This window comes from Mustela erminea, chromosome 1 (genome assembly GCF_009829155.1).
Source record: "Mustela erminea isolate mMusErm1 chromosome 1, mMusErm1.Pri, whole genome shotgun sequence".
Classification (NCBI taxonomy): Eukaryota; Metazoa; Chordata; class Mammalia; order Carnivora; family Mustelidae; genus Mustela; species Mustela erminea.
Genome location: NC_045614.1, coordinates 56,711,348 through 56,739,098, shown reverse-complemented (window position 1 = coordinate 56,739,098; position 27,751 = coordinate 56,711,348). Strand labels below are relative to the sequence as shown.

The following is a 27,751-nucleotide window of genomic DNA, read 5'->3' as shown; positions in this document are numbered from 1 at the left end:
AACAGAGGGGCCCATTGTCTCTGTCTTCTGGGGCTCTGTTGTTGCAGCCTAGTCCCAGCGTCCAGCCCCAAGGCACTCCCAGCTGTCACTTGGGCTTGCTGGATCGGGGTGGGAGGGACAGGGAGCGAGCTCGGATATCTGGCTGTACCCTTAAGACTGGATCTCCAGACCGGCTCTGCTGACGAGGAAACTGAGGCTCAGGAGCCCAAATGACGTGTGGGGAGTTTGTCTCATCTTGGGGTCGCCAAAGATGGGGAGGGTAGGGCACACGTGTGGCCTCAAGTCAGAGAAGTCATGGATTTCATTAGGTCACAGACTGCAGGGCCAGAGCACCCCCATCCCATTTTACTGGAAACGGAGGCCCCAGAGTGAGGACGCTTGCCCAAGGTCACACAGCGCACCTGCCGCAGAATCAGCAGGGAAACCCGGCGTCCCTAGGCCTCAACCCTGAAAGAGAGCAGGGGCGCGGGTCGGCTGGGGGCGGGACAGTGGGTGGCCCCCTCCCCCGGGGCGGAGCGATTCCGCACGTTCCAAACCTCCGTGGCGAGCCTGGTGAAAACTCGGGCGGCCCTCCCCCTAGGGGGCGTGGCTTCCCGAGTCAGCCGGGATTCCACTGGGCCTTTGTCTGCGAAGGCGGGACTTCGCGCTTGATGGCCGTTGGAGGCGTGGCCTCCTAACTGCGGGCGCGCTCACTGCGGGACTCCATCTCTCTGTGACGCTGGCGAGAGCGCGGGCGGGGCGGAGTCAAGCCCGCCGGAGCTCCGCCCCCAGCGGAGACGGCCGAGGTCGGGGGCGTGTCCTGGGCGGGGCCGTGCCCCGCCCCGCCCGGTCGCGGAGCAGTGGCCAGCGCAGGGAGGGCCCGGCCCCGGGATGTGAGTGAGGCAGGGGTGGGGGCGCGGGGTTGGGCGCCAATCCTGGCCCCCGGGGTTCCCAGGGTTCACCGTGGGCGGGAGCGCTAATGCGCGGGCTACCCGGCGGGCTCGTCAGGTGCGTGCCCAGGTACTGCAGGCGAGGGGCCGCTCAGGCCGAGTGAGTCCAGGCCGGCCCCCGCGCCACTTTTCTGCGGTGCGAGGTGCGGGCCACGGGGCTCCGACCTGGGCGAGGGCAGGCGACATGCGCGGGTCTGACGTCTGTCTTATCCCGGGCTCCGCCGGCTGTGCGGAGGCCCCTCGCCCTGGCAGCAGCTGGAGCCGGGTTTCTGGTCCCGGTGCGGCGGTGGCTGCAGAGGTGTAATGGGGTGAGAATGGAGGGGGGGGGGTGAGCTGCGCGGCAAGGCTGAGGTGATCTCCATCCCTGGCTGCGGGTTGGGCCACAGCCTGAATGAACCCGGACTTGCTGTTTCTGGGAACCGTCACCCCCACCCCCAGCTCTAAGGGATAGGGCGCTTTCTGTGCTCAGCTGTTTGGATGCATTATCTCGCGACAGCCCCATATTTTACTGTTAAGGAAACTGAGGTCTAGGGCCACACGGCTGTTTAGCGTGATTGTTATAAAGTGGAAATGAGATGCGGAGCCTTTGCACCCAGGTGGACCTGGGTGAACTCTGGCTGCTGCACAGATCTGCAGTGTGACCTTGGGCACTCCTGGTTCCCTCTCCAAGCGTTTGTTGCGATGGTGGTGCCTACCTCCCAGAGCTCCGGCGAGATTTGGGTTGGATAGTGCTGGGAAAGAGCCAATGCTCAGTAAGGAGCTGCTCTCATGACTGTTATTACGGTTGCTAAATGGCGCTCTTCCTGCCACCAAGGGAGAGGGAGCTAGTGGTACTGGGTCAGGGCTGTGGGGTTAGTACAATGGGGTGGCAGGGAGGAGGAGGATGCTTTCCACACTGAGATTGCCCCTCCCTGTGTCTGTCCCTGTGCACATGGAAGGCCGCACGCAACTCAGCTGTACCAGCATGTGCCGGAGTCGCGCTGGCCCATTGTGTATTCCCCACGCTACAACATAACCTTCATGGGCCTGGAGAAACTGCACCCCTTTGACGCAGGAAAATGGGGCAAAGTGATCAGCTTCCTAAAAGGTATGCGAGGCCCTATGAGACCCTACATGTGTTTCTTCCAGCCCACCTTCCCCACCCCAGTCCCCGGCCCCTCGTGGTGTCCTCCTTCCACAAGCTGCCATCTCCCTGGTCCACGCTCATTCCTCATACTGCCTTCCACCCATGGTGGCAAAGGGGCTTTTGAACACAGGCTTGTCCTGTCTCTGTCCGTGGAGGCCCATAGAAGGGGAGCTGATGAAGGATGGACACAGGGAAGCTGAAGTTTAGAGGAATCCAGTGCTTGGAGAATCCAAGAGGTAGAGAGCCTTTGCTCCAACCCTGCTGATTACAGATGGAGGAAATTGGAGCCCAGAAAGGTTAGGGAACATGCTCAAAGTCACACAGTTGCTAAGTGGCAGAGTGGGGTCTGGAATTCAGAGCTCTAGGCCCCCACCTTTCACAGCTCATTCCACTGAGTAAGGTGGTACTCTGGAGTATGGTTTCAACTTCGGTTTGTAACCCAGGGGTCTGGTTTAGGTGGGAAATTCGGGCATCACAGTAGGCTAGTGGAAGAATATTCTCCCTTTCTCCTGCATTAGGGGTTCTTTAATTGACAGAAGTAGAGAATGTTACCTGGCATAGGATAAGGCATGGGGAATCTTTAAATCACACATTCCTGATCACACCATGGAGAAAGTTTCACTTTGGGGCTAACCTGTCTTTAAAACTGAAGCCCATCTCCCCTTTTAACAAATCTAGAGCAAGCCACAGCCTCTGCATATCACAGAAAATAGAATCAAATAATAGATTAATAATGGTTTGTTTCTATCATACATGTATTCTATTTTTGGTTAACTTCTATTTATGGCAACTGATACTGATTTTCCATTTACAACTGTGACCAGAATAGGTATTCAAAGAAAACTCTTTAAGTAGAAAAGAATACAGGTGGGGAGCTAGGACTGTGAAAACCCCGGCAAGGTGAGTGGGGCCAGCCTGCTGCTCATCTAGCTGGTCTCTTGCGTTCTTGACTGTGGTCCTTCATGCTCTGTTTCCAGCAGACCCAGCCTGAGTCACTGCTCCCATTGCCCTTTCTTGGGATCCTGTATTACCCAGCAGCTCAACATAGGGTTCCTTGTCTCCCTCCTCTCTGAGCTGACAGTCCTCCTGAGTTCTTTCCTTTCTCCTCTGAGGATGTGGGTGGAAAGGAGGCAGGGGCCACATGGTGAAGGGCCTTGGGAGCTGCCAAGAAAAGAGCTGGCCCTTTGCCTGAAAGCAATGGGGAGCCATGGAATGTTACTGGGGCGGAGGGCGGGGGAGAGTAGAGAGTGCCTTCTGTCTGTGGAGCTATATTGGGTAATGTATGGAACTAGTTGGCTTCTACCGGTTACACATTAACACAGTTTCCTTAGATAATGACCTTGTCCCTTTGATTTCCCTAGAACCTGGAGCTGGATGGTCCTGTTCTCACTGTGCCCTAGAGCACTTCCTGCTCTTGGCTTCAGTGTCTTCTTTTGCAAAACAGAGCAAATCTTGTCTGGTGGTTGTGAGGGGTGATAAAAATACTGCAGTGTTTCCCAAACGGCTATTGGGACCTTGCCATTTCCTCATACCACCTGCTCTGTTATTTACTTCATATATATATACACACACACACACGTGTGTGTATGTGTGTGTGTGTATACTTTTTTAAATCGACTTAGCCTGTGCTTAAAAAAAAAAAACTTAAATGAACTTGTTTTAAAAGGAAACATTATATTATCTAAATGGGAAAAGCCAGTTTCACTTGCCATAAATAGGAAGTCATGGTTAAAAAATAAATGCAGGAAAACTATAATTCACTTCAGGCTGTTTCCTGTTGCCTGGCAGTCTGCGAGACTGCTGCTTTTTGGGTTAAAAACAGGGAGATGAGCAAGGGTTTAGGCAAGCCTTAAAGAGAGGCCACGCCACATGGAGCCTTCCATGATGTCACCAGAAGATGCAGGGAGAATCCGGAGAATCAAAGTGAGAGTCAACATTACCAGTCCGTGTGTTGCCTCGACTGCTACATGCCCAATGTCTGACTCCCTTGGGCCCTCAGGCCTGGTGTTGTCTACCCTGGCCCAGGAGGTGACCCATTCTCAGAAGTCAGAGATTGCCCACTGCCTCCCAAGGCAGGACTATAGCAGAGGCTAAGTCTGCAGCCCTGTTGGAGGAGTGGTCTGGAGCCAGGTCCACCTTCCAGTCATCAGGGAAGCAGGGTGCCCACTCTGTGGTTTCAGAAGAGAAGCTTCTGTCGGATGGCATGCTGGTGGAGGCGCGGGAAGCTTCGGATGAGGACCTGCTGGTGGTGCACACAAGGCGCTATCTCAACGAACTGAAGGTACAGGGGGCCTGGGGTGAGGGGTGGCCAGAGCAGAGAGGCAGCTCAGCCTGGGGAAGCACAGCCTCAAGGGGCCCCATTCCTGCCCCTCATGCGGGGGGGAACATGAGAGTCTGTGGTCCCCAAGAGAAGGAGAGAGTGTCATAAAAAAACAGATACCAGGATGGGCTAAGCTGCTTAGTGAGCTCCCTGACCCTGGGGTATGGGATCAGGGTTTCCCATATGGTGGGGTTTGAACCTTCATAGGTGTTTTGGGCCTCTACCTTAGTGCCTTTGAATCTGTGTCCTTTATTTTTATTTATTTTTAAAAATTTATTTGACAGGGAGAGAGAGAGAGAGACAAACAGGCAGAGGGAGAGGGAGAAGCAGACTCCCCACTGAGCAGGGAGCCTGATGTGGGGCTTGATTCTGGGACTCTGGGTCATGACCTGAGCCGAAGGCAGATGCTTAACCAACTGAGCCACCCAGGCACCCCTCAATCTGTGTTCTGTGAACAAGCCTCAGAGACCCTTGCTGACATGCTGGATGAGGGGACCCCCAGTCCCTTGTCCTATCCAACCAAAGCTGTCTTTTTTTAGGTCTATTTTTATATTGCGCCTAAGTATAAGACTCTGTTGTACGAACTTCTCCTGCTAAAGACTTGTTGAAAACTGTTGGGCTAAAAACTTGTGTGAAACTCTCTGGAGCCAAGCAAGGAGTGTAAACAAGTTGTCAGACAGGTGGTGGCGGTGTATGGGGGTCAGCTGGGGAGCTCCTGCCCCTTCCCAAGTGGGCGGCTTGCTACTCAGCTCCACTATGGACCCAGCATGGCCGGGGTCCTGGCTTTTGAAGAGAAGTTCGAAATTCAGGTTAGTAAAGCGGCAGTCCCAGGTTTCTTAATGTGGCCACTCTCCGAGACTTTTCAGTCCACCCTGCAGACCAAACCAAGCGTATAGACTACCTGCTTGTGACTTCTTTCTAGAAGAGCTCACAAAGCTTTCATGAGTACTTGTGAGTCTCAGGCCCCTAGGTGAGGTGCTCCCCTGGAGGGGAAGCTAGGCTGGGGGGGTGGGTGTTGCATCAGAACCTGGTACTGCCAGCACACTCTGGCAGGGGGATGGTCACGGATGCCACAGGTTCTCTGCCAACAGTGTGGGATCCCACATCCCTGACCCCCAGCTCATCCTAGACTCAGTAGACGCCAGAAGTCACCAACCCCTCCCCATGTACCCCCTCCCTCCCTGCCATAGGTGGAAAAGCCTAGGCCCAGAAAGAGGCTCCACCTGCTTAAGATCACCCAGGAAGTCCAATAGCCAGCCTTCAGGGAGGCCCCAGGCTGGGCATCTAGTCAGTCTTCCTGCTTCCTGGTCACAGTTGCTACCTACCCTCCTCCCCAGCTCTGGCCTGAGCTGTGAGAATTCTAGATGAAGCTGTGACAGTGTCAGCTCATGAAAGATTACCAGGAAGAGGTTGAAACCTGGCTCCTGGGAGAGAGAGGTGTGCAAGGCCTTGGAAAGAAGCCCAGTTCTTGGCTGCCCTGGTTTCCTAGGGCCCAGACATGCGTGGTCACAGTCCACAACCCAGGAGCTGGGCCAGGAAGACACACCTGCCAGAGTTCAGAGGGTGAGTTTGTGGAGCAGGGATAGATGGCAATGGGGCAGGACAGGGAGAGACCAGAACAGAAGGATGCCAGGGTGGATGGCATGTGAATGTACCAAGATAAGGCTGGGGGTAGGGGGGTATAGACTCCAGGACCCCATCTGTTTGAGGAGCCTTAAGGAGAACCATGCAGGGCTCCCTCTGTGCTTGGCCCCCCCAAAAGCCTAAGGCAGCTTACTGTGTATAAATAATAATAAAAAAGTGTCAACAGCTGGAGACCCAAGTAGAAAATTGAGGTCAAGGGCAGGAGGAGAAGTCAGATATGTCAACTGAGAGGATTAGCCAAGATGCTATGATTGAGCTCCTGGATTTGCCTTGGAGCTCCCTGGCAGCAAAAGCAAATGGAGAAACATGAGGATTCCCACAGCACTTACTAAGGAGAAGTACTCAGTCATTCAACACATCTATATCAAATACTGACTGTGTGCTGGGTACAAAACAAAAAATAAGCAAGTTCCCCTGGTCACATGGATTTGTATTTTTGTTGTGGAAGACTGAGAATAAAAAAATAACCACACAAGAGCATTTCACAGAGCACCAAGGGCTGGGAAGGAAAGAAAATGGAGGGTAGCTGAGTGAAGGGTGAGGGTGACCGGGTGGTCTGGGAAGGCCTCACAGAGGTGAGGTTTGAGCTGAGACAAAAGAATGAGGAGTAGGTGACACTCTTGTGGAGCTTTGAAGGAAGAATATTGCAGAGCCACACGCCAGGAGGGGGAGGTAACTTTGCCTCCTACAGGGGAGAAGGGTGCTAGGCGGCATGATGTGGTCAGGGAAGCTAGAAATGTCAGGCCACATGGGGTCTTGTGAGCTGTGGGAAGAGTTCGGATTTTGTTCCGGTACTGTGGGAGAATGATACGGTGTGAGGTACCCTTGGTGAGCACGTGGACCCATGCCCATTTCAGGCATTTTGGCCTTTAGGGGCTGTGGCTCAGGAACATCCCCCTTGCCCCCACTCATCCCCTGCCCCCCCCATCTACAAGGTTCCTTTTCTTTTTTTCTCTGCTGTGGGCACCTGGGACAGTGCCCTGGAGAGTTCCTGCAGGTTTCCCCAGTTGTTCTCTGTGTGCTGTGGGACGTAACCCTCTCCCCTGCCCCACCTCACTCTGCCCCTCTGTTCCAGGGCTCATGCCTTGCCCTGTCCTGGCGTGGCCTTCAGGGCTTAATAATTCAGGCATTGAAGGAGGTGCAGTAGCCTGAGGTTTGGCAGGTGATGTCTGTTTAGGGAAAGAAACATTTATTGAGCATCTACTGTGTGCAAGGCTCAGAATTGTCCCCATTGAGGGTGGTGGTTGGATTGGGCCAGTGCCAGGTTTTTTGTCTTCTGCTAACCCCAGTGACAGTCTGCCTGGGGTGTGGGGTAGCTTGATGTGAATCTGACTTTGTAAAGTGCTTGGGATACATTTATCCAGCAAGTATTTTTTTTTTTTTAAATCCACTAAGTATTTAATGAGCACTGTGCTATGTTCCAGCGAAGACAGGCTAGAACTAAAGAGATGGAGTCCCTCTCCTTAGGGAGCTGGCATTTATGTGGGGAGAGTCAGTCCATAGACATGATATCAGTTACGTCAATGATACAGTGTGTTACAAGGCTCTCAGTGCTGTGGGCAAAAGTACAGCAGGAAAGGGGGTGGTGGGGATAGAAGTTTGAAATAGGGAGGCTTACTGTCATGTGATCATGGACTGAGAGCAGTGAGGGAGTGAGCTATGTGGGCATGTGGAGGGAGGGCATTCCAGGTAAAAGCAGGAGCAAGTGCAAGGGCCCTGGGGCCAGGGTATCTCCAATGTGTTCTGAAACACTGTGTACCATGGGAATGGGAGGAAGTGGAAGTGGAGCGGAGACTGGCAAGAAATGGAGTCAGAAGACAATCAGGGGCCAGACCACACTGGGCCCTTTGTACCGCTGTGGCTTTGCTCTGAGGGATGTGGGAGCCAAGGAATGTTTTAGGCAGAGGGAGATGATCTGATCTAGGTTTTAGCAGGTTGCTTGGCAGCTTTAATGAGATGAGGCTATCAAGACAAATGCAGGGAGATCAGTGAGGAAGGAGGTTTCCACAGTAATCTGGTGAGAGGCCCTGGGCTCTCAGACTAGGCTAGAAACAGCAGCTATGGATTTTGGGGGAGGTGTAGGATATGCAGTTTGTTATGAAGTTGAAACAATAGAATTTTCTGTTTTTCACACTAGGCATGCAAGAGAAAGAGAAACCAAGGACATCTGAGCCTCAGGAAGTCTGGGCACCTCTTGAGCCTAGACATGACCTCCCAGCCCTCAGAGTCCTGTCCAGAGGGAGACAGACCTTAGCAGCAGAGCATTGGGGAGGGGGAGGGGCTGAAGTCTCAGAGAGTCTCTGAGGAAGTGCTCCCCCACCCCACTGCTGCCTCTGATTTTTCTCTATCTCTTCCTCCCTGAGAGGACTCTTTTCTCCTTATTTATGGTAAAATTCAGATAGTGTAACCAGTAACCATTTTAAAGTGTAAAATTCAGTGGCCTCTGGGTGGCTCAGTTGTTAGGCATCTGCCTTCAAATTAGGTCATGATCCCAAGGTCCTGGGATCCAGCCCTGCATCTGGCTCCCTGCTCAGTGGGAAGTCTGCTTCTCCCTCCCTGCCCATTTGTGTTCCCTTTCTTGCTGTGTCTCTCTCTATGTCAAATAATTCAAGAAAATCTTTTTTTAAAAAAGTATAAAATTTCAGTGACCTTTAGTATATTTACAATGTGGTGCAAACATTGCCTCTAGGTCCAAAACATTTTCTTCAGTTTGTCTATTTCATCTTTTGTTGCTTGTGCTTTGGGTGTCACATGTAACAATCCATTGCCAAATCCAGGATCATGAAGATGGACCCATTTGTTTTCTTCTAAGAGATTCAGTTTGTGTTTAGGTCTTTGATCCATTTTAAGGTAATTCTTGTATATGGTGTGAGGTAAGGGTTCAACTGTAGTTTTTTGCACGTGGCTCTCTGGTTTTCCCAGCATGATTTGTTAAAGACACTGTACTTTCCCCATTGACTAGTCTTTGTACCCTTGTAGAAAATCAACTGGCCGTAGATGTATAGATTTATTTCTGGATTCTCTATTCTATTCCATTGATGTATATGTCAGTCCTATGGCATTGTCACATTGTTTTGATGACTGAAGATTTGTAGTAACTTTTGAAATTTCAAGTCCTCCAACTTTGTTCTTTTTCAGGTTTGTTGTTGTTTTTTTAAAGATCCCTTGAGATTCCCTATGAATTATAGGATCAGCTTCTCTATTTCTGCAAAAAAGACCATTGGGATTTTGATAGGGATTGTATTGGATCTGTAGATGAGTTTAGAGAATATTGCCATCTTTAAAATATTAGTTCTTGCAATTCAGGAACATGAGATATTTTTTCACTTATATTAGAGCTTTAAGTTTTTTCAGCAGTGATTTGTAGTTTTTAGGATACCAGTCTTGGACCTCCTTAAATTTATTTAATTTATTTATTTATTTATTTTTTGGACCTCCTTAAATTTAAAGTTAAATTTATTCCCAAGTATTTTATTATTTTTGATGTTATTATAAATGGAATTACTTTAAATATATTTTATTTATTTATTTGAGAGAGATTGAGCACTAGCAGGGGAAAGGGCAGAGGGACAAGCAGACTACCTGCTGAGTGGGGAGCCTGATGCAGGACTTGATCCCAGGACCCCAAATCATGACCTGAGCTGAAGTTAGATGCTTAACCAACTGAGCCATCCAGGTGCCTCTAAATACTTTTTTAAATTTCCTTTTTGGATTATTTATTGCTAAGGTATTGAAATACAACTGATTTTTGCGTGTTGATCTTAGATCCTGCAACTTTGCTGAATTCACTTCTTTAGTTTAATAGGTATGTGTGTGTGTGTGTGTGGTCTTTAGGGCCTTCTGTCACTAACATTGGGCCGTCTGTGAATAGGCATAGTTTTACTTCTTGCTTTCCAATTTTTCTTTCCTAATTGCTCTGGCTGGAACTTCCAATGTGAGGTTGAATAGAAGTGGCAAAAATGGGCATCCTGTCCTGATCCTGATCTTAGGCTGAAGATTTTCCATTTTTTAGTACTGTGTATGAGGTTAGCTATGGGATTTTGTGTGTGTGTGTGTGTGTGTGTGTGTGTGTGTGTGTTTGTGTGTTTGTGCATGCATGTATGTTTATATGATAAATGCCCTCTACCAGGCTGAGGGAATTCCTTTCTATTCCTAGTTTGTTGATTGACTTTTCATGAAAGGGTGTTGGATTTTGGAAAAGGCTTCTTCTTCATCAACTGAAATGATCATGGCTTTTTCCCCTTCTCTCCTTTTGCTCCTGCTTTCACTGATGGAGAGTTCTGACCCAAATGAAGCAACTGGGGCTCCAAATGGGGTTGTAGCCATCTCTCCCCTGAGAGCAATTCTTGGCTTGGATTTCTGAGGGTAGGGTCCACCTGAGGAAATCAGGCAGCTGGAGAATAGAGCCTTGCAGAGCTGAGAGTACGGGGCGGAGTGGGGGGGGGGGTGGGTCCCAGGGATGTTGTCAACCTCAGGTATGTCCTGCTATCTGTGGGGTCCCCAAAAGGCTGGCTGGGCATGGAGGCCATGGTACCTGGCCAGACCCTGAGATGTGGAAGCTTATAGGCCATGTCTTTTGGTGGGCAGGGGGCATTAGGCTAGGGCAGACCTCCCTTGTTCGTGTCATTCATTCATTCATTCATTCATTCAGTATGGAGGGGGTCAAGTTCTTTAGAGCAGTGATTCTGAAACTTGCTTAAGCCTTGGAATCCACTGGAGGGCTTGTCATAACATGGATCACTGGCCCCATTTCCAAAGTTTCTGAATTAGGAGGTCAGGAGAGGAGCCCGAGAATCTGCATTTTTTTTAAAGATTTTATTTATTTGAGAGAGAGTTTGCTTGAGCGGGTGAGGGGAGGAGCAGAGGGAGAGAGAGAGAATCTCCAGCAGACTCCCCGCTGAGCACAGAGTCTAACAATGGGGCTTGATGTCACGACCCTGAGACCATGACCCAAGCTGAAACCTAGAGTCAAACACTTAACCGACTGAGCCACCCAGGCGCCTCAGCAGTCTATGTTTCTGGCAAGTTCTCAAGTGCCGGTGCTGCTGGTCCAGGAACTATGCCTCGGAGAGGCACTCTCTAGAAGCTGGGGCTACCAGGGATGGGGGTGCAAGGGATTCCCAAAGGGCCAGCCTGGCGGTGAAACCTGTAAGAGCGGGTGGGGGGCAGAGAGGGCAGGGGAAGCTGGGGGTGCCCGTGGGGGTTCAGCAGAAGCGTGGCCTCACCTGACCCCAGGGGGGATCCCCTTTCCTTGTGCCATCTCAGGACAGAGGGCCGGGCTGTTCTAGCCCCTTTTCTGCCGGTTACTGTTTGGGGCTCTCCTGGGTGGCAGGGGTGAGGTGGCCGCCTCCGTGGAGTGTGCAGGTAGGGAACTGGGCGAGGATGAATGGCATGTGCTGTGAGTACTTACTGTGTGCCAGGTGTCACTCTGGGCATTGTCTGGATGGCAGGAATGGGTGTTTGCCTGCCCTTCCTGGCCCTGGCCCCTTTCTGGAAGAGACTGGTAACAACAGAGACATACTGTGATGTCAGGTAGAGACAGGTGTTCTTCAGAAAGATAAAGCAAGGCTGGGAACTGGGGGTGGGGGGCAGGTCGGGGTACTTCAGATGGGGAGGTAAGGGTAGGCCTGGTGGATGGGACTAAGTCCTCCTTTTAGGTCTGGTGGGGAGGCGCTCCTGGCTCATGGATGAGGAGGTAGGAGGGCAGTAAAGGGCCATGTCCCAATTCACACAGCAGTGGCAGAGCCTTGAGTTGGACTACTTTGATGCTGAGAAGGACTGCTGAGCCCTGTCCCCACTCTAGAAGCTTCTAGCTCATCTCTCAGTGCTCTTGCCTGGGGCCAGGCTCTCCCAGGACATGAGCTTCTGGCAGATCTGTGCTGGGCCACAGGTCCCAGATAAATTGTTTGCCCTTCCTCTGTGGCCCCTCCCCACCCTCCCCATCCTCCAGGGCTCAGCCCCCCCTTCTCCCCTGCTCCCTGGTTTATTTTTCAGCCTGGTTGCTGGTGGCTTTTCTAGAGCACTACCATCCAATAGAACTTTCTGACATGCTAAGAATGTTCTAGAAGCGCTCTATCCAGCAGCCACCAGCTACATGTGGCTATTGAGCACTTGAACTGCGGCTAGGGAGACTGAGAAAAGAAATTCTAGTTTTTGTTTTTGTTTTTTATCAAAGTATGGTTGACTTTTTTCGTTGAAGTAACAAAATTCTAATTAAACACGTTTCAAATTATTTTAAAAGTATAGCCAAGTAGCCACATGTGGCTGGATGGGATGGCATGAGTCTAGACCATTGCTGCCTTATACAGAAACCACGGTGGGGCCCAGGAGAAGTCTAGCACCATCTTTCAAGTGGATGCATTGGCAGACATCACCTTGGCCAAATCCCAGACGTGCTTCTGGTGACTTTACACCTGGCCCATGTACAATTCATCCTCTAGCCTAAGAGGTTCCCAGTGTTTTCTAGATGACTTCCCCCTTTGAAGGTCAGTTTGGGTTCTATAAAGATGAGCCAAGCCAGCCGACGGATGTTGGTGGCCAGAAAGTTTGGGAGGTGGGGTGAAGCAAAGTTCGACAGGATTCTTCACTGCACGATTTAGAGCTTTTAATGTGCTAGAGTGTGTTTTGAATTTCCAAGGGGTAGACAGCAGGAACAGTGTTTTCCAGACTTCTTTGACGTGGAACCCTTTCCTGACGGGAGTGCTGAGCTGGACAGGTGCTGTGGAACACAGTTTAAAAGACCCCTTTGGGGCGCCTGGGTGTCTCAGTTGGTTAGGCAACTGCCTTTGGCTCAGGTCACGATCCTGGAGTCCCGGGATCAAGTCCCGCTCAGCAGGGAGACTGCTTCTCCCGCTGACCTCTCCTCCTGCTCTCTCTCTCTCTGTCTCTCTCATTCTCTCTCTATCTCAAATAAATAAAATCCTTAAAAAAAAAAAAAGCCACCCTTCTCGTGGCTTTTGTGTCTCAAGTGGATCTCTCTGGAGGCCAGGATAAGGTTCCATTTTCTTTACAACTTTATTCCCTGCTAGCTTGCTGAGGGAGAGCGAGGGGGAGACAGGGACTTAATGTGTTTCCCTCAGTGGCTCACTTGTTATTATACCGTTTATTCAGAGAAAATAGTGGCCCTGTGCCTCCCACATGCCAGGCCTGTGCCTGGCAGTGGGATTGGCATGCTGAGCGGGCAGAACTGGTCACCTTCTGCCCTCTGGGTCTGCCCCCCCCACATGTGCACATGCATACACACACACACATACACACATGCTTGCATGCACACATGTACCTGGAGGAGTCTTGGAGCTTTCTAAGCATCCTGGTCTCACATCCAGCACCCCCCACCCACAGACCCTGCGGTGCCCTCCATGTTACAGCCAGAGGCCTGGGGCTTCAGGAAGGCTGGCTGGGCACTTCTCTTTTCAGACCACGAGTGGTCTGGGTTCTATGGGCCACACTTATCAGCTCCTTCACTTGAGCGAGCTGTCCCCATCTTGGTAGCCTGGGAGGGGTGCCCACATAGCTGGTCAGTGCAGTTTGAGGCAGCTTGGGTGCCCAGCCCACCTGGGCCCTGAATAACGTCTTCCCTGTTGGCCACGGTGGCTGCAGCGGCCCCTGCAGGGGTTGATGTGTATCCTGTCCTGCACTGACCCCGAAGTGCACTGTCCAACTAAGGTGCTGCCAGCACCCTCCCAGGCATGTCCCCTTTTGTCTCACCCCATCCTTGGCCTCTCCTGTTCCCCCTCTGCTGGTTCCTCCCCATTATAGAACATGCTCAGGCCTCCTTTGCCCTAAATTTCCTCTCCTGGTGGGAGAACCCAGTGGCCATGCTCCCCATTCTCAATACCTCTCTTTGCTTGCTCCTTCCTGAAACTTCTCTCCCTAGCCTCCCGAACGCCATCCCTCTGCCCACCCCCAGCCTGTCCCAGGACAGCCCTCGATTGTCCCAGTGGGCTACACTTCTGGGCCTGGCCCTTCACGGTTGGAGTCTTAGGGTTCCAACCTTGCATCCTTGACCCGTCTGTCTGCCCCTCCCCCTTGTTCTATCTGCTAACTGCTCCCCTCTCACCTCTCCCAGACCCTCATTATCTCTCCCTTCCTCCCTGGGGCAGGCTGCTGCTTCTGTTTATGTTCCCCTAATTTGTCCTCCTGCTGCAGCCAGGACAGCTTGGGAAAGCGCCATTTCATGGCTCCCCACTGCTGTGACCAGGCTATCTGAAAATATTCTCTGGCAGCCCAGGCCCTATGTGACAGGCACAGCCCAACTTCTTGGGAGCCTGTACTCACTTTCCAGCTGTCTTTTCACCTTTACCCGACATCTGGGCAACTCCTGTTCACCTTCAGTCTTAGCTTCAAGGTCACTGCCTCCAGAAAGCCTCTCTGCTCCCACCCGGACACAGATGACATTCTCCTTTAAGGCTTTGTTGCAAATAAGTGTCTCCCCGCTAGGCTGCGAGGCCTGTCAGGAGGAAGGGCCTGGCCCTGCCTTGGAGCCTGCTGCCTACCAGGCACTCACTAATTATTTACAGAGAACCCTGGGCCCCTCTGAGGCTCTGCCTGGGGTCAGGGGAGAGCAGGGAGCGTAGATCCAGGAACATTCTCAACCAGGCAGCAGATTGTTCAGGACCTGGGTGAGTGGACATTTGCCCAGGGTCCAGGGGAAGACTGTGTCCTGGAGCAAATGCCTTTTGGGTACCCTAGACTCTCCTGTGTCAGTAGCTGAGATGAGGGCCACCCTTTTGAATGGAGGTCCAATTTCCAGTGCATGAAGAGGTCATGCTGGGCCAGAGGAGATCTTCCCAGGTCAGGACCTCAGTGTCTTCCCCCCTCCCCCACCCCGTTTTGTACAGGGAGCCAGCTGGGGGGGTCCTGGGTCTGCAGCCCATCAATGGTAGTCCTCTGCAGCTCTTGTTCTGGGCACAAGGGGGCAGCCAAGGGCTTTGGAGCACTGAGGAATGTGGGCCAACAGCTTTAAGGAAAGAGCTCTTTACTGAGCCCAAAGCTGGGTGGGGGGATGCTCTCGCATTTCTGATGAAAGGAATTGTGCTAAACTGGAAGTTTACCCAGGGCGCCTTGAAACCGGCATTACAAGGAATCTGACTTCCCAGCTGCTGCCTCTCAGGTTTAGGCACAGCAGTGGGAGGCCAATGGCCTGCATCTCTTTCCACAGTGGTCCTTTGCTGTTGCGACCATCACAGAGATCCCCCCAGTCATCTTCCTCCCCAACTTCCTTGTGCAGAGGAAGGTGCTGAAGCCCCTTCGGACCCAGACCGGAGGAACCATCATGGTAGGTGGGGAGGCAGGCGGAAGGAACTGCTGGGCTCGGGACCCCCAAAAGTCTCTGGGCTTTTTCCCACCCTGGGCTTCTCCATCTGGACTACACTCCTCCCACTTTGTAGTTGAACAAAATCCTGAATATTTGTCAAAACACAGGAACAATCACCCTTTCTCCCAAAGCCTTTCCCACATGAGCCAGGACATTGAATTCCTTGTTCCTACCCCCATTGACCGCCTATTAGAGTTACCGTATTTGCTGGTATATAAGATAACCAAACACCCATGAGTTCAGCTGTGGGTGACCCTCCCCTCCCCCTGCATCCTGGTGGTAGTAAAGAACCCTTCCAGCAAAATTAGGTTTCATATCCCCTATGTAGCTGTCTTTAAAACTAGCCACAGGCTGCCGAATTAACTGGTGGTAGAGGAACATTAAAATTTTAAACATGGGATCTCATCCAGAGCTGGACCAAGACCTATTGATTTTCTTTTCAGCTTTGCAAATTTGTCCCTTTTTTTGTTTAATGGGGTTTTTGGTTTGTTTGTTTATTGGAATATTACTGCCCACCCCCAAATGATGATTTCCTACAGGATTTTGGTATTCAGTCTGCTGTATTTCCACAGGCACAAAATTGTCTATTTTCCTTTGAAAGCCCTGTTGAGATTGCTGTCAGCTCCTGGGTGATCATAACTACTTAACTTCGATTTCTTCCAGTTTCTTGGCAAAATTGCCAAGGGGCTTTTGCACTGCACATCTCATATGCTAGCCAATCTGGTCCTTGCTTCAAAGACTGAGTCTGAGCTTCCTGGAGGATGGGTGCCTCCTGAACCCCGCCTCAGAGATCAGCACTACCTCAGAGCTGGCTGGACACAGTGTTTATGGAATGAATGGGGGAAGCTGGGAATGAATGACTGAGTGGGGGAATCGATTGCCTGTGCCCCTCACCCTGTGCTTGTCTCCAAAGGCAGGGAAGCTGGCCATGGAACGAGGCTGGGCCATCAATGTGGGTGAGTTCCCTGGCCGGCCTGGCCTGCTGGGTCCTGGAGGCTGGGAGGGCCAAGAGGAATCTGAAGGCAGCCCCTGTGAGTTGAGGGGCTCTGGTGCCTTATTAAGTGGGATTGGGGAAGGGTATGTGGCCATCTGGTGTCTGGGAGGGACCAGCTAGTCCCTCCATCTGGGGTAGGATCCTTATTTAAAGGAGTTCCCAGATGGCTTCCCTACCCTGCCTTTGCATACTTCCAGTGATAAGGAGCTCGCTCCCTTTAAAGCCCTCTAAAGCCTTCAGCATTCCCTAGGCAGCCCCAGGTGTGGCTGAAACCTGCAGTATTTCATAGTCTTTCCTAAAAAAACTCCATCGGCCTCCTGGGCCCCAGGACAGTCTGCATAATGGGCAGACAGGGTCAGGGTTAATACCATGTCCTTCTCTGGGGCTTCTCTGGTGCTGGCACACCCTGCAGTCCACTGGACTCTCCCACAAGATTGGCTCAGGGGAAGGCTGCACACATCTTCTTCCTTGTCCTGTCTTCATCTGTCCCTCATGGAGGCACAGCAATTCACAGTTAGCAAACCTCTTTACTGTCTGGCCTCTCATTTGAGCTGGGCATTGCTGTTGTTGGTACCATGGTATGGATGAAGAAATAGGTATGAGGAGAGGCCTGGTGGCTTGCTCAGAGTCCTGGAGCAGAGAACCTCTACCTTTGGCTTTCTTGGTACTGCCAGGTAGCCAGCTTTAGGCCTGGCATAACAGTGATGTTACGATAACACCACTAAACGGATGATTGAAGGAGACGTGCCTGTGTGGCTGCAGCAGGGTCCTCATAAAGACCCAGGGAGCCCCTTCCTGCCTGGAAGATATTATGACCTGGTAGAGGTTAAGAGCCCAGGTCTTGATCCAGTCTGGGTTTAAATCTTCGTTCTGCCATTCGTGAACTGTGTGATCCCAGGCAAGGTGCTGGTTTTCTGTGTGCCTCAGTTTCTTCATCTGTAAAATGGACGTGATGATAACAGTGCCCCCACTTGGGGCTGTAGGGAGGTTTCAGTGAGCTCTGTGCCCCCTTAGGAGTTCATGATTGGCTATTATCTTACTGTTAAGATCCACTGACAGCCTCTTGGTGGGAGAAGAGGCAAGTCCTTTGTAGCCGTGGGCCCTGGACTTGAACTGCTGCCTAGAGCAGCTGTTGGGCTCAGTTCTAGAGGCCCCTGAAACTCAAGCTCTTGTTGGTGCTGCAGGGCAAGGGTTTCTCAGAGTGGGGGAGAGGTTGGAGCCTGACTCTGGTGCCCAGGGGATTGCCATGGGCAGCCATGACCAGCAGATGGCACCCTTCCTGGCCGTGCCTTTCTACAACCTGCAGCATGTGGGCAGTCCTAGGATAAATGGGTCTCCCAAAGCCCCACCGCCCCATCCTGGCATGGGATGTCCCATGGAGGCAGGCATGGCCCTACAGAGACAAGGGACAATTTTTTGTTTTGGGCAGGATGAGCTCCTGGCCCCTGGCGGGTTGTGATGGGCACTGGGGGCTGACCTTTTGGGATAGCCCGAGAGGTTTCTTGCTGTGGACAGAGATGGCTGTGATGGTACAGCTATCTCCTGAGTCAGCTATCTCCTGACTCGGGCATAGCGACACGCTCAGGTGCTTGGTTCACTTGGCCAACCTGGAGTTCCAGGAGCCTGTCACTGGGAGCTGAGTGGGCGTGGGCTGTAGGCAGGAGGTAGGGGTTGGAGGAGGGGGAGGACAGTGCGAGGCCCTGACCACACCACGTGTGCTCTCCCGCAGGTGGTGGCTTCCACCATTGCTCCAGTGACCGGGGCGGGGGCTTCTGTGCCTATGCGGACATCACATTGGCCATCAAGGTGCGCCCGAGAGCATGTGGGGCCTCGCCTCCAGGAGCCCTCCCTGGAATGCCCCTGCCACCCCCCACTGGGTGTTCTCCACATTACAGAGAAGGAAGCTGGGTCCCAGGAGGGGAGGAAGCTGGGGGGTACCCATCCAGGCTGGGACCGGACACTTGCTCTTCTGCATTGTCCCTGCCGCGGGGAGATAGTGAGGCCTCCAACAATGGTGGGGTCAGGAGTGGGGTGGCCCATTGGTCAACAATATAGGGAGCACATCATTCCACTGGAGGGAGGAGGCGTGGGACATGATGACGGGGATGGCTGGTTCTGGCAGGCTCAGCCCACTTGCCTCCTCACCTCATTTACTCCTACTCTGCACGGAGGAGGAGACCCAGACTCAGAGAGATGAGGGGCAGGGCGGGCACTGGCCTAAATCTCTGTTGGGTGGCTGAACTCCCTTTAGCCATCCTGTGCCTTGCCTGGTTCTGGGCATCAGGAATGGGGCTGGCATGTTCCCTGTTCTCAGAGGGCGCACAGACCAAATGGGGGAGGGGAGGGCAAGCAGGTCAGCAGACCCTGGCCATTCAGAGAAGGGGACACACACACACACACATACACACACACACACACACACACACACACACACACACACACACGAGACCTTCTGAGAGGGTAGGGAAGGGGAAGGAAGGCTTCCCAGAGAAGGAGATGTGAGAACTTGGGCTTGTAGGCTAAGACAGAGAATGCAGAGAATGAAGTTCCAGGTACAGCCGTGAGGGGATATTCCCTCCTCAACCCCTACATATTTCCTTAGGAATCTCCCAAGGCCCTACTACCCTGTTCCTGACCTCCAGCCCGCCAGGGCGCAGCACGTGCTGCCTCCTCCAGGGGGTCTTCCCAGACCATGCACACACGTTTCTCTCGTGCTTCTCCTGGGTGGGTGAATTCTTTGCCTGGTGGCCTCATTGCCCACAAGTGTGTCTGGCCTCCTGCCTGACCCCTCACCAACTAGGAATCCTCAAGGGGCTATGTCCTCTGGCCTGTCTGGGTCCTCACTTCCTCCTCCCCTCCGCTGGTAGTTTCTGTTTGAGCGAGTGGAAGGCATCTCCAGAGCCACCATCGTTGATCTCGATGCCCATCAGGTGAGTACCCTGTGGGGGCTGCGGTCTTGTGGCCCTGCCTCCCAGGCCCCCCTCAGCTCCGTCGCACAGCGCCCCACTGTGGGGCTCCCTTCCCCCTGGGAACATTGCCAAGCGCCAAGCTGGGCCTCTTCCACTCCCACCCTCATCTTCCTCTCTCCTCGCTGCCCATCTTCTGCACCTTGGAATGGAAGCAGAGGGCTGTCTTTGTCCCTCTGCCCTGCTCAGCCCAGCCAGGCACTGGGTCTTCCTCATTGCTTCTGTCAAACCCAAGGGTCCTTCCTCCCTTCTGGTTGCCCAACACACCAGGCTGAGGCTCTTCCTAAAGCCCAGTCTGGCCATGCCCCTCTCATGTTCTGAAGCCTGCTGTGGCTCCCCAGTGCTTCCTGGTCAGTTTGGGGTGCCACCCCTGCAGATAGCTGAGGACTCCTGTGGACCTGCCCCTTAGACAGAGGCTCAGGGTTGTTGGGGCTCGGGGCCACTACTCAAGAACTTACTGCCTGGGGGTAAAGCAACAGAGTCCTCAGGACTCCAAATGTTGGGCTGGCTCCTCTGGTCAGGCAAGGCAGGACCTGAAATGGGCTCTCAAAGACCTCCCACACCCCTGCTATTGTGCCTTAGTGCTGGTGGGTGGGGTGTTGTCCAGTGACAGCAAGCTCCGGAACCAAGTCATACCTGTGCAGCCCTTTCCAGTTTACCTTGCCCATCTCTGACCCCCGCTGATCCTACTGCAGACCAGGGAGGGTGGTAGGGCTAGAATTCCTTTCTAACTCCATGAAGAAGAAGCTTAAAGGGCTGGGGCTCACTCAAGGTCTCACCAGAAGACCATGGGGCTGGGATTTGCGGTTGAATTCCAGCTCTGCTGCTTAACAGCCAAGAGACCCTCTGCCTCCAAGGGCCAGCTGAGCTGCTCAGGCACGTGGGCTGTTTCCTGGGGTGTGTGTGGGGGTCCTGGCCTTGACGAGGGCACCTGCATGTGAGCAGCTTTCATGCCTTCCCCATAGGGCAATGGGCATGAACGGGACTTCATGGGTGACAAGCGCGTGTATATCATGGACGTCTACAACCGCCACATCTACCCAGGGGACCGCTTTGCCAAGCGTAAGCTGCCCCCTCTCCCTCAGCCCTAACTGTACTCATGCTTGGATGGAGGTCTCTCTCTTGAGTGTTCCCTATATGCTGGGCTCCCCAGAAGTCACTTCAGTTATCCTCAGTATCCCTGGGAGGGGGTGGTGGCTCCCATTTTATAGACATGCAAACTGAGACTTAACTCACTTGACCCATCCAAGATCGCATAAACCTATCCAAGAAACAACACATGTGGGACCTTATACTAGGGTAATCACCAGAAGAAGAAAAATAGAACCCCTCCTCTGTAGGTGTTCATCTAATAGAAAACAGGGAATGACAAAAAAGAAAAAAGAGGAAAAATAGGATAAAGAGGAAATGCAAAGATGGCGTAAACCAGGTCAAATATAATGGTGGTTAAAATAAATGCAGGTGGGTTAAACTTACTAATCAAAAGGCAGAGATTCCCTGATGCTCTCTGAAAACACAGTGCCCTGGCCACTTGGCAAATAGGGGACATTTATGCAGGAATGGGACTTTTATGCCTGTGGATCTGCTGAGGGTAATTCAACCCCAGGTGTGGCCCAGGGGCCCGGGTTTCTGAAATGAGTCTCGAAGGTGCTGGATTTGGGCCTGAGGGCACAGCAGGGTGTCCACATTTCTGGACAGGGGTTCAAGGAGGCAATGAGATCAGATGTCCCCCACATGGGTCCCTAAATCCCCCTGGGCAGAATGCTTTAGCGGAAGTCCCTTCTCTCCCTTGGCCCTCCCGCCTTGCATTCTTGAGCTCCATTTGGGATGGAAGGAGGCGGAGCAGTTGCTGGGGACCTTGACCCTCCTGAGCTTGTGTCCTAGCTTTGCGCGTGTGTGCGACACACACACACACACACACACACACACACACACACACACCCCCACACACACCGCTCTTCCTGTCTCTCCCTCAGAGGCCATCAGGCGGAAGGTGGAGCTGGAGTGGGGCACAGAGGACGATGAATACTTAGATAAAGTGGAGCGGAACCTCCAGAAGGCCCTCCAGGAGCACCCGCCCGACGTGGTGGTGTACAACGCGGGCACAGACATCCTGGAGGGGGACCGCCTGGGGGGGCTGTCCATCAGCCCACAGGTGCCTCCCAACCCGGGGGGAGGGGTGCAGGGTTCCCCCCCCCCCCCCCCCCCCCCCCCCCCCCCCCCGCCAACCAGGGTGCTTCTCCTGATGTGGGGGAGGGGCCGGGCAGGACTTTCTGGACAGAACCACAGGACCCAAGCCCTCCCGCATCCCTCCACAGGGCATCGTGAAGCGGGACGAGCTGGTGTTTCGGGTGGTCCGTGGCCGCCAGGTGCCCATCCTCATGGTGACCTCTGGTGGCTACCAGAAGCGCACAGCCCGCATCATCGCTGACTCCATCCTTAACCTGTACAGCCTCGGGCTCATTGGGGCTGAGTCCCCCAGTGTCTCGGCACAGAACTCAGACACCCCCCTGCTGCCCCCTGAGGTGCCCTGACCACGCTCTTGCCCTTCTGCTCTTCTGCGTGGCTCCCTGCCTGCCTCAGCCCCGCCCGCCCCTCAGTGCTTCTCCTTTTCTAACCACGGGGGTGGTGGGGGCAGCAGCCAGGAGGCACCGAGGGGCGGGGGCCTGTCCCTGACTGGGCTGGCCTTTGGGGCGGTCCCTCCACTCTCCCCACTGGGTGTCCCTCTGTGGGTAGGGGCGGAAGACAGGGCCTGAGTCCCAGAAGACCTCATGTGGGGGTCATGGGTCTAACCAGGCCCTGCAGAGGTAGGCGGTTTCGCCAGGAGGGAGAACGTCAGGTGAGGCTTTGGGGGCACAAGTCATAGGATTCGTTTCACCCTCTCCTCACGCAGGAGGGGTACGAGGAGCCGCGGGCACCCGTGTGAGGGGGGCCAAGAGCTGGGGGTTGCAGGTAGGCCTCTGGGGGTGTGGGGTCTGGATTCCCAGCCGGCGGGAGCCCTAGGCCTGGATGTGAGGGGTGGCTGGGAAGGGGGTGCCAGTGGGTTTTCTCATCTGGTATTCCCCTTTCAATAAAGTAAGAGCTGGACCTATTTTCCCAGGGCTCCTTGGTGGGGATAAGGGGAGGGGCGGGTCCGAGGAGCCCCAAATCCATGCTTTAGCCATTGTCTTGCCTGTTTAGGGAAAGTAGCAGGTTTTGGAGGAAGAACATTTGGCTCTGTGATGGGCCTCAGCACCGGAGGCTTGAGGGGGCTTCCAGCCCCAGTGGGGAGGGGACAGAGGAAGATGAGGCCCAGAAGGGGATCTTGGGGATGGGGGCAGGTGGCCAAGCTAGGACCCAAGGCCCCAAGTAAGGACCGAGATGCTGGTGGCCAGGCTAGAGCTCCCAGATGGAGGGCAGAGGTCTCCAACCTGGCCTGTAGGTTGTATGGATAGGAGCTAGGGCAGGGCCTTGAGTTGCGGGGGAGGGGGCTATAGACTCCACTGGCCTCACCCATAGTGCCCAAGCCCTGATGGCGCTTGGAGTCCAAGGTCCCAAGTGGGCCCTGACATCTGGTCTTTGAAATGCTGCAGACCCTGACCTTGTTTTGTGCTCTGATCTGAAGGGGACACTCAGGGTCCCCCAGGAGGCTGGGTGCTGGGGGTGGTATCCGCCCCTCATTCCCTGGGTGCGTTCTTAGACAGTGATCACAAGTGGGGGGTGGGGAGGGAAAGTGGGCCAGCTGAGGCTTCCCTATGCCCGACCAACCCCACATGGGGGACTCCTGTTCATTACCATTTGGGGGTACTCTTGCATTCTCCCACATACTCCCTTGGTGCTCTCTCTGCTGGAGGTCAGGGGAAGGGTTTAAAAGGCATAAACATCAAAAAGACTGACCTCCTGGACTAGACCTCGAGGCACTAACCGCGTGCTTGGACTCCCACACCTGCCCCCCGTCCTAGCCATTGGTTTCTCTGCACCTGACTGAAGGTACCTAACATCCCCTCATTTCCACCTGGGGCCTGCAACATCTGGGGGCAGGCAGTGGGCTCGCTTCATCACCATTGAGCTTCTGTTTGTAGAGAACCATAAAGGCTGTTCTTGACTAGATTGGCTGCTGTGTGTTCTTCAGGGGGAAGCGTCCTTACCTCCTTAGGATTAAAGGAAGTAAAGATTTAAAATTCACACAGCGTGAGGCCTGACCTTGAGAGCTACCCAATAAATGCTAGTATTTTCATTCCGTTCTTGGAGTCCAGTGAAGTAGGTCATTGTTCCCATTTTACCGATGAGGCAACTAAGACCAGACAAGGCATTTGCCCCAGGCCACATGTGTGCTAACACCCAGGTTTGAACCTACCTCTGCCAGATACTGAAGGATGTGTTCTCTGATGCCTCAGATTTGGCAGGAGTGAAGGAATGAAGTGGGGGTTGTTGATCTCCTGATAGAGGAGGGCCCAGGGTCTGGTAATGATGTGTGGGGAGGGGAGGCATGTAGGGCTGGGCTTTGATGGTGGCTGTGCACAGGTGGGGTGCAGTGGGGGGTGGTTTCCAGCCATGGCCTGTGGTTAGAGCATGTGGATGGAGCACGGGGATGGGCTGGGCTGCGACAGAGGGGTCCTGGAAGGGGGGAGAGCAGAACCTGTCCTCAGCCTGGTCGAGTGACCAGAGCAACCCCAGTGTTAGTGGCATAGCCTGGGCAGGAGCAGGATGGCCCCCAAGTTTTCATGCCGGGGACAAGGGCGGCAGGTGACAAAATTGGAGGGTGGTGGGCAGGAGTCCAGTTCAGCCCTGTGCTGGGCGTAAGGAGGGTGATGAAAGCTGACAAAGGCCAAGCCCTGTTCCAGACTCTTGGCCGAGATGAACGTCACAGAAGTCTGAGTTAAGAGCTATTTTTATCTCTGTTCTACAGATGTAGACACGAGGCATAAAGAGGGTTGGTTAGCTGATTGAGGCCCACAGCTAGTGAGCAGCGGAACAGGGTTTGAACCAAGGCTCCAGAATTATAAGCTGGTTCCTTATCTGTAGGATGGGGCCATTGAGGGTCCTTACCTGAAGGTGGTTCCAGGAATTAAATGCCGTAATATAGGCAATGCACTTAGGGTGCCATGCCGCATTTTCTTGGCTCCTGGAAATGTTAGTCCTGAGGATGATGATTCTCCTATAGTCCAGGTTATTAAGAATCAAGGATAGTTGAGGTGAAGTGTTCAGGATCTGATCTTAAGATCCATGCAGTTTGCTCTTTGCACGTGACACCCCAAGTTATAAAAACCCAAGGAACATGCCAACTAGGGGGGGTTACTGAGGGTCTAGCACAGCAGCTTTGCTGATCCAGGGGGAGGTGGGGAGGGATCTGCAGCCTAGGGCGAGAGTGGGGACAGGCTGGGGACAGACATCTGCTCTGGGGACAACTTGAGGAGCAGGCAAGCTTGGGAAAGCACTGTCCATTGGAATCCCACCAGCAGCCCTGATGCCTGGCAGGTGTGAGATTTCTGCAAAAGACCCCATGCAGAGCTGCTTGGAGATCTAGAGCATGGACATCTGAAGTGGGATGCAGAACAGCCTTTCCCAGCCCGGTGCACAAGGGCATGGGCAGACCTTGGAGCCCGAGCCCACTACATGGGAGCTTTGCTCTACCTGGGCCTGAATGTAGGGCCTTGGGCTTGGCCGCTCTGAGCCTTCTTCCTTAGCCATTCTGGGGAGTCACAGTCCTGAGCCCACAGGTCTGGAGCAGGTTTGTGGGGGGTGATAACGGCAGCAGCTCAGAGCCTCCGAGTCACCCTCCCTGCTTCTCCCCAGAGACCCTAATGCCATGTCTGCCTGGTGGGCCAGCTGAGGCTTGGAGAGAAGAGGTTTCATCTGCCTGAGTTACAGCTCTCTTCTCCATTGGGGCCAGCTGGGGAGCAGCACTCAGACGGGCACTGGAAACAGCAGTGTCCGGCTGCAACTAAGCCATCCATGGGAATGCCAGAAGCTAGGCTAACAGATCCGTTGTGGCGGGGGAGGGAGTGGGCAGAGGCAGAATGAATGTCCCAGCCCGCTGTCTTGCGTGTAACAGAGGTGGGGCCCTTCCAGCCTAGCAGGACTCCCCAGAAGATCTGAAGGAGACTTCCAGGACCCTCCCTGGCTCCTCGGCCAAATGCTTGAGGTTTAGGGCCAGGATCTCCTCCTGGGAAGCCCACAGTTGAGTTGGTTTTATTTCGCTCAGCCAACACTGCCAGGGGACACACTGCTCTGGGCCCAGGGCCAATGTGGGGAAGCTCAGTGCCCTCCCCTAGGAGTGATACTGTCCTGGGATTGGTTTTGAGGCTGTGGGGCACAGCGGTTAATGCTTGGCCTCCCATCTCTCACCAGCCTGGCTTTGAGTCTCACCTTCTCCCCTTGCTAGCCGAGCAAAATGTCCTCTCCGCGCCTCAGCTTATGTATCTGCAATACATATGGGGCATATGGGGAAGATAGTACCTCCCTCTTAGGCTTGTCATGAGGATTGAATGAGCTAGTAAGGTGCTTAAAGCAGGGTCCAGCAAGGAGTTGTTGATCTTAAAAAGAAGTCCGTTATTTTACCAGCAAAAGAAAAAAAGGGGGGGGGTTATTTGGGAATGGCAGTCAGTTGCAACTTGGGGCAAACAAGCTATGGTAAAAACCATAAGCTGGTCCTTAATAAAGGAGAGGAACGTTATTTTATGGAGAAGGGGAGGAATTGGGAGGGGTTGTTCTGAAGGAAAGCCCAGTTGGAGACAAGCAAGAGTTAAAGGCGCTGACGGTTTTCCACTGCCTGAGTTGCTGGGGTAGTCAGTCTCTTGTAGAAGATGCAGCGTGCATCGTTTCCTATTGGGAGCTGTAACTGATGGTTTTTCCTCTTAGAAGTTTCTTCTGCTGAGGTCTGAATGACAGGGTTTCCTATAATTGACGTCTAGTGGTGTGGTGTGAGGGCTCCCCCTGCTGGCCTCTTGGGGCCATGCTAGCGAGGTTTTCCTTTGTTAATTTTCAGAGTAAGCACTCAGTAAAGGTTACCCATCACCATGATCGCTGTTTTTAAAATGAGGAGACAGGGACCCAGAGGAGTGAATATCACACAGCAGGCAATCAAAAAGCCAGGGAATGGACCCAAATCCATCCCAAATCCACCTAACTGCAAAACCAGTGCCCTTTTCCCAAATCAGACCTGTGGGCCAAGGTTTAGAATGAGACTATCTTGGGGAGTGTACTGTTCTGCAGGCCACCCGGACCTCTCAGCCCCTTCCTGGCTCATACCCTTACCAGCCATCCAGGGAGAGGCAGATGTCAGCACCCCAGTGTCCAGATGAGAGCGGGAACCTGGAGGGGCAAAGCAGCCTCCTTGGCCCATGGATGGTGGGGGCAGGGCCAGGCAGCGGGCAGTGTGGCAGTAAGTGGGTAAGCAGCCGTGTGCTGGAACTGGAGCCTGGAAAGACGAACAGCATCCACGTCCTGCCCTTGAGATGCTCTTCAGCTGGAGGACACACATTGGGCTTTCTGCAGCTTGAATGGGGCAAGCACAAAGTGAATTTTTTTAAAAATAAAACCAAGCGGGCACGGAGAAGTGCTTTATAAATTGGCATAATTCATATATGAATTATCTGAAGTATATAGTAGCTGTTCCACCTATTGGTTGCGCAGACGGCGCACGGAGGCCCAGCCTCGTGCCCCTGCAGCTGGATGGGACGCACTGGGCTGGAGGAGAGGGAAGGCTGTCAGTTGCCAAGGGCCTGCTCAGATCCCAGCCCGGTGTGGGTAGTCCCCACCATCACTTTGGCTGTAGGAAATGTGAGCCCCACGGAGGGCTGTTGAGGAGCCTGGCATCCCCGGTGAGCAGACGAACCAGAGTCCAGCCGCCAGGCTTCCTCGCGTCAGTCCTATAGGAGGCGGCAGGAGGGAGGGACCGAGGGGCCACGTGGAGCACATACAGAAGGTGGCATCCGAAGAGGACCTGGGGAAGCCCTCCCGCCACAAACCACACAGCCTCCGTGCCCCTCTCTCCCCTCTCTCTGTTCATGCTCACAGTAGCCTCCCTGGGCAGGGACCTGGAGCCTCATTTACAGTCTAGGAAAGCAAGGCTCAGAGAGGCACCCAGCACTTGTCTAAGGCCACAGCTGGCCAACTGGCAGAGGTTGGGTTCTGCCACCCCCCGCGTGTTTTTCTCCACATTCCCTGGTTGTTGTGAGGGTTAAGATGCTGTTGACAGGACAGGTGGGAGCCATGAGCTCTGCCAAGGGGGTCTCTCGAGAAAGAACGCAGGCAGGGGACTTGGTAGCCTTGGACTCGAATCCGCCTCCTCTACCAGCCAGGAAAGTGACCCAGGACCAGTGGCATCTGCTCTCTGAGGTTCACTTCTCCCTCTCCAAGGACAGTGTGAGATGACGGAAGTGGGGTTGGCATATAGTCTCCGGGTCATTCGAGGACAGCATGAGGATCCAGAGAACGAGAGCGTGGGAGGGACCCTCCTGACTCACCGTCCAACC

At 53.6% G+C, this 27,751-nt stretch overlaps 1 protein-coding gene across 2 annotated transcripts; it reads left to right on the top strand.

The window, feature by feature from the left end:
- Positions 1-880: 880 nt before the first annotated feature.
- Positions 881-23,380, top strand: HDAC11 (histone deacetylase 11). 2 transcript variants are annotated; one of them, XM_032332126.1, is made up of 11 exons: positions 881-987; positions 1,868-2,016; positions 4,236-4,336; positions 15,180-15,296; positions 16,249-16,291; positions 18,059-18,135; positions 19,197-19,259; positions 20,261-20,357; positions 21,272-21,450; positions 21,614-21,820; positions 22,189-23,380. In XM_032332126.1, the coding sequence occupies exons 1-11, from the start codon at positions 959-961 to the stop codon at positions 22,219-22,221; spliced, it is 1,095 nt and encodes a 364-aa protein (XP_032188017.1). In that variant the 5' UTR covers positions 881-958; the 3' UTR covers positions 22,222-23,380. The 2 variants fall into 2 exon arrangements, with proteins under 2 accessions (XP_032188017.1, XP_032188100.1); XM_032332209.1 differs by having other exon boundaries at positions 21,614-23,380.
- Positions 23,381-27,751: the final 4,371 nt, after the last annotated feature.

Bases quoted from the DNA above. Each gene is read 5' to 3' on its own strand.
- HDAC11 (XM_032332126.1), top strand. From the start codon at position 959: ATGCGCGGGCTACCCGGCGGGCTCGTCAG. The intron at 988-1,867 runs GTGCGTGCCCAG...TGCACATGGAAG, and splicing joins CTACCCGGCGGGCTCGTCAG to GCCGCACGCAACTCAGCTGT. The intron at 2,017-4,235 runs GTATGCGAGGCC...CTGTGGTTTCAG, and splicing joins AGTGATCAGCTTCCTAAAAG to AAGAGAAGCTTCTGTCGGAT.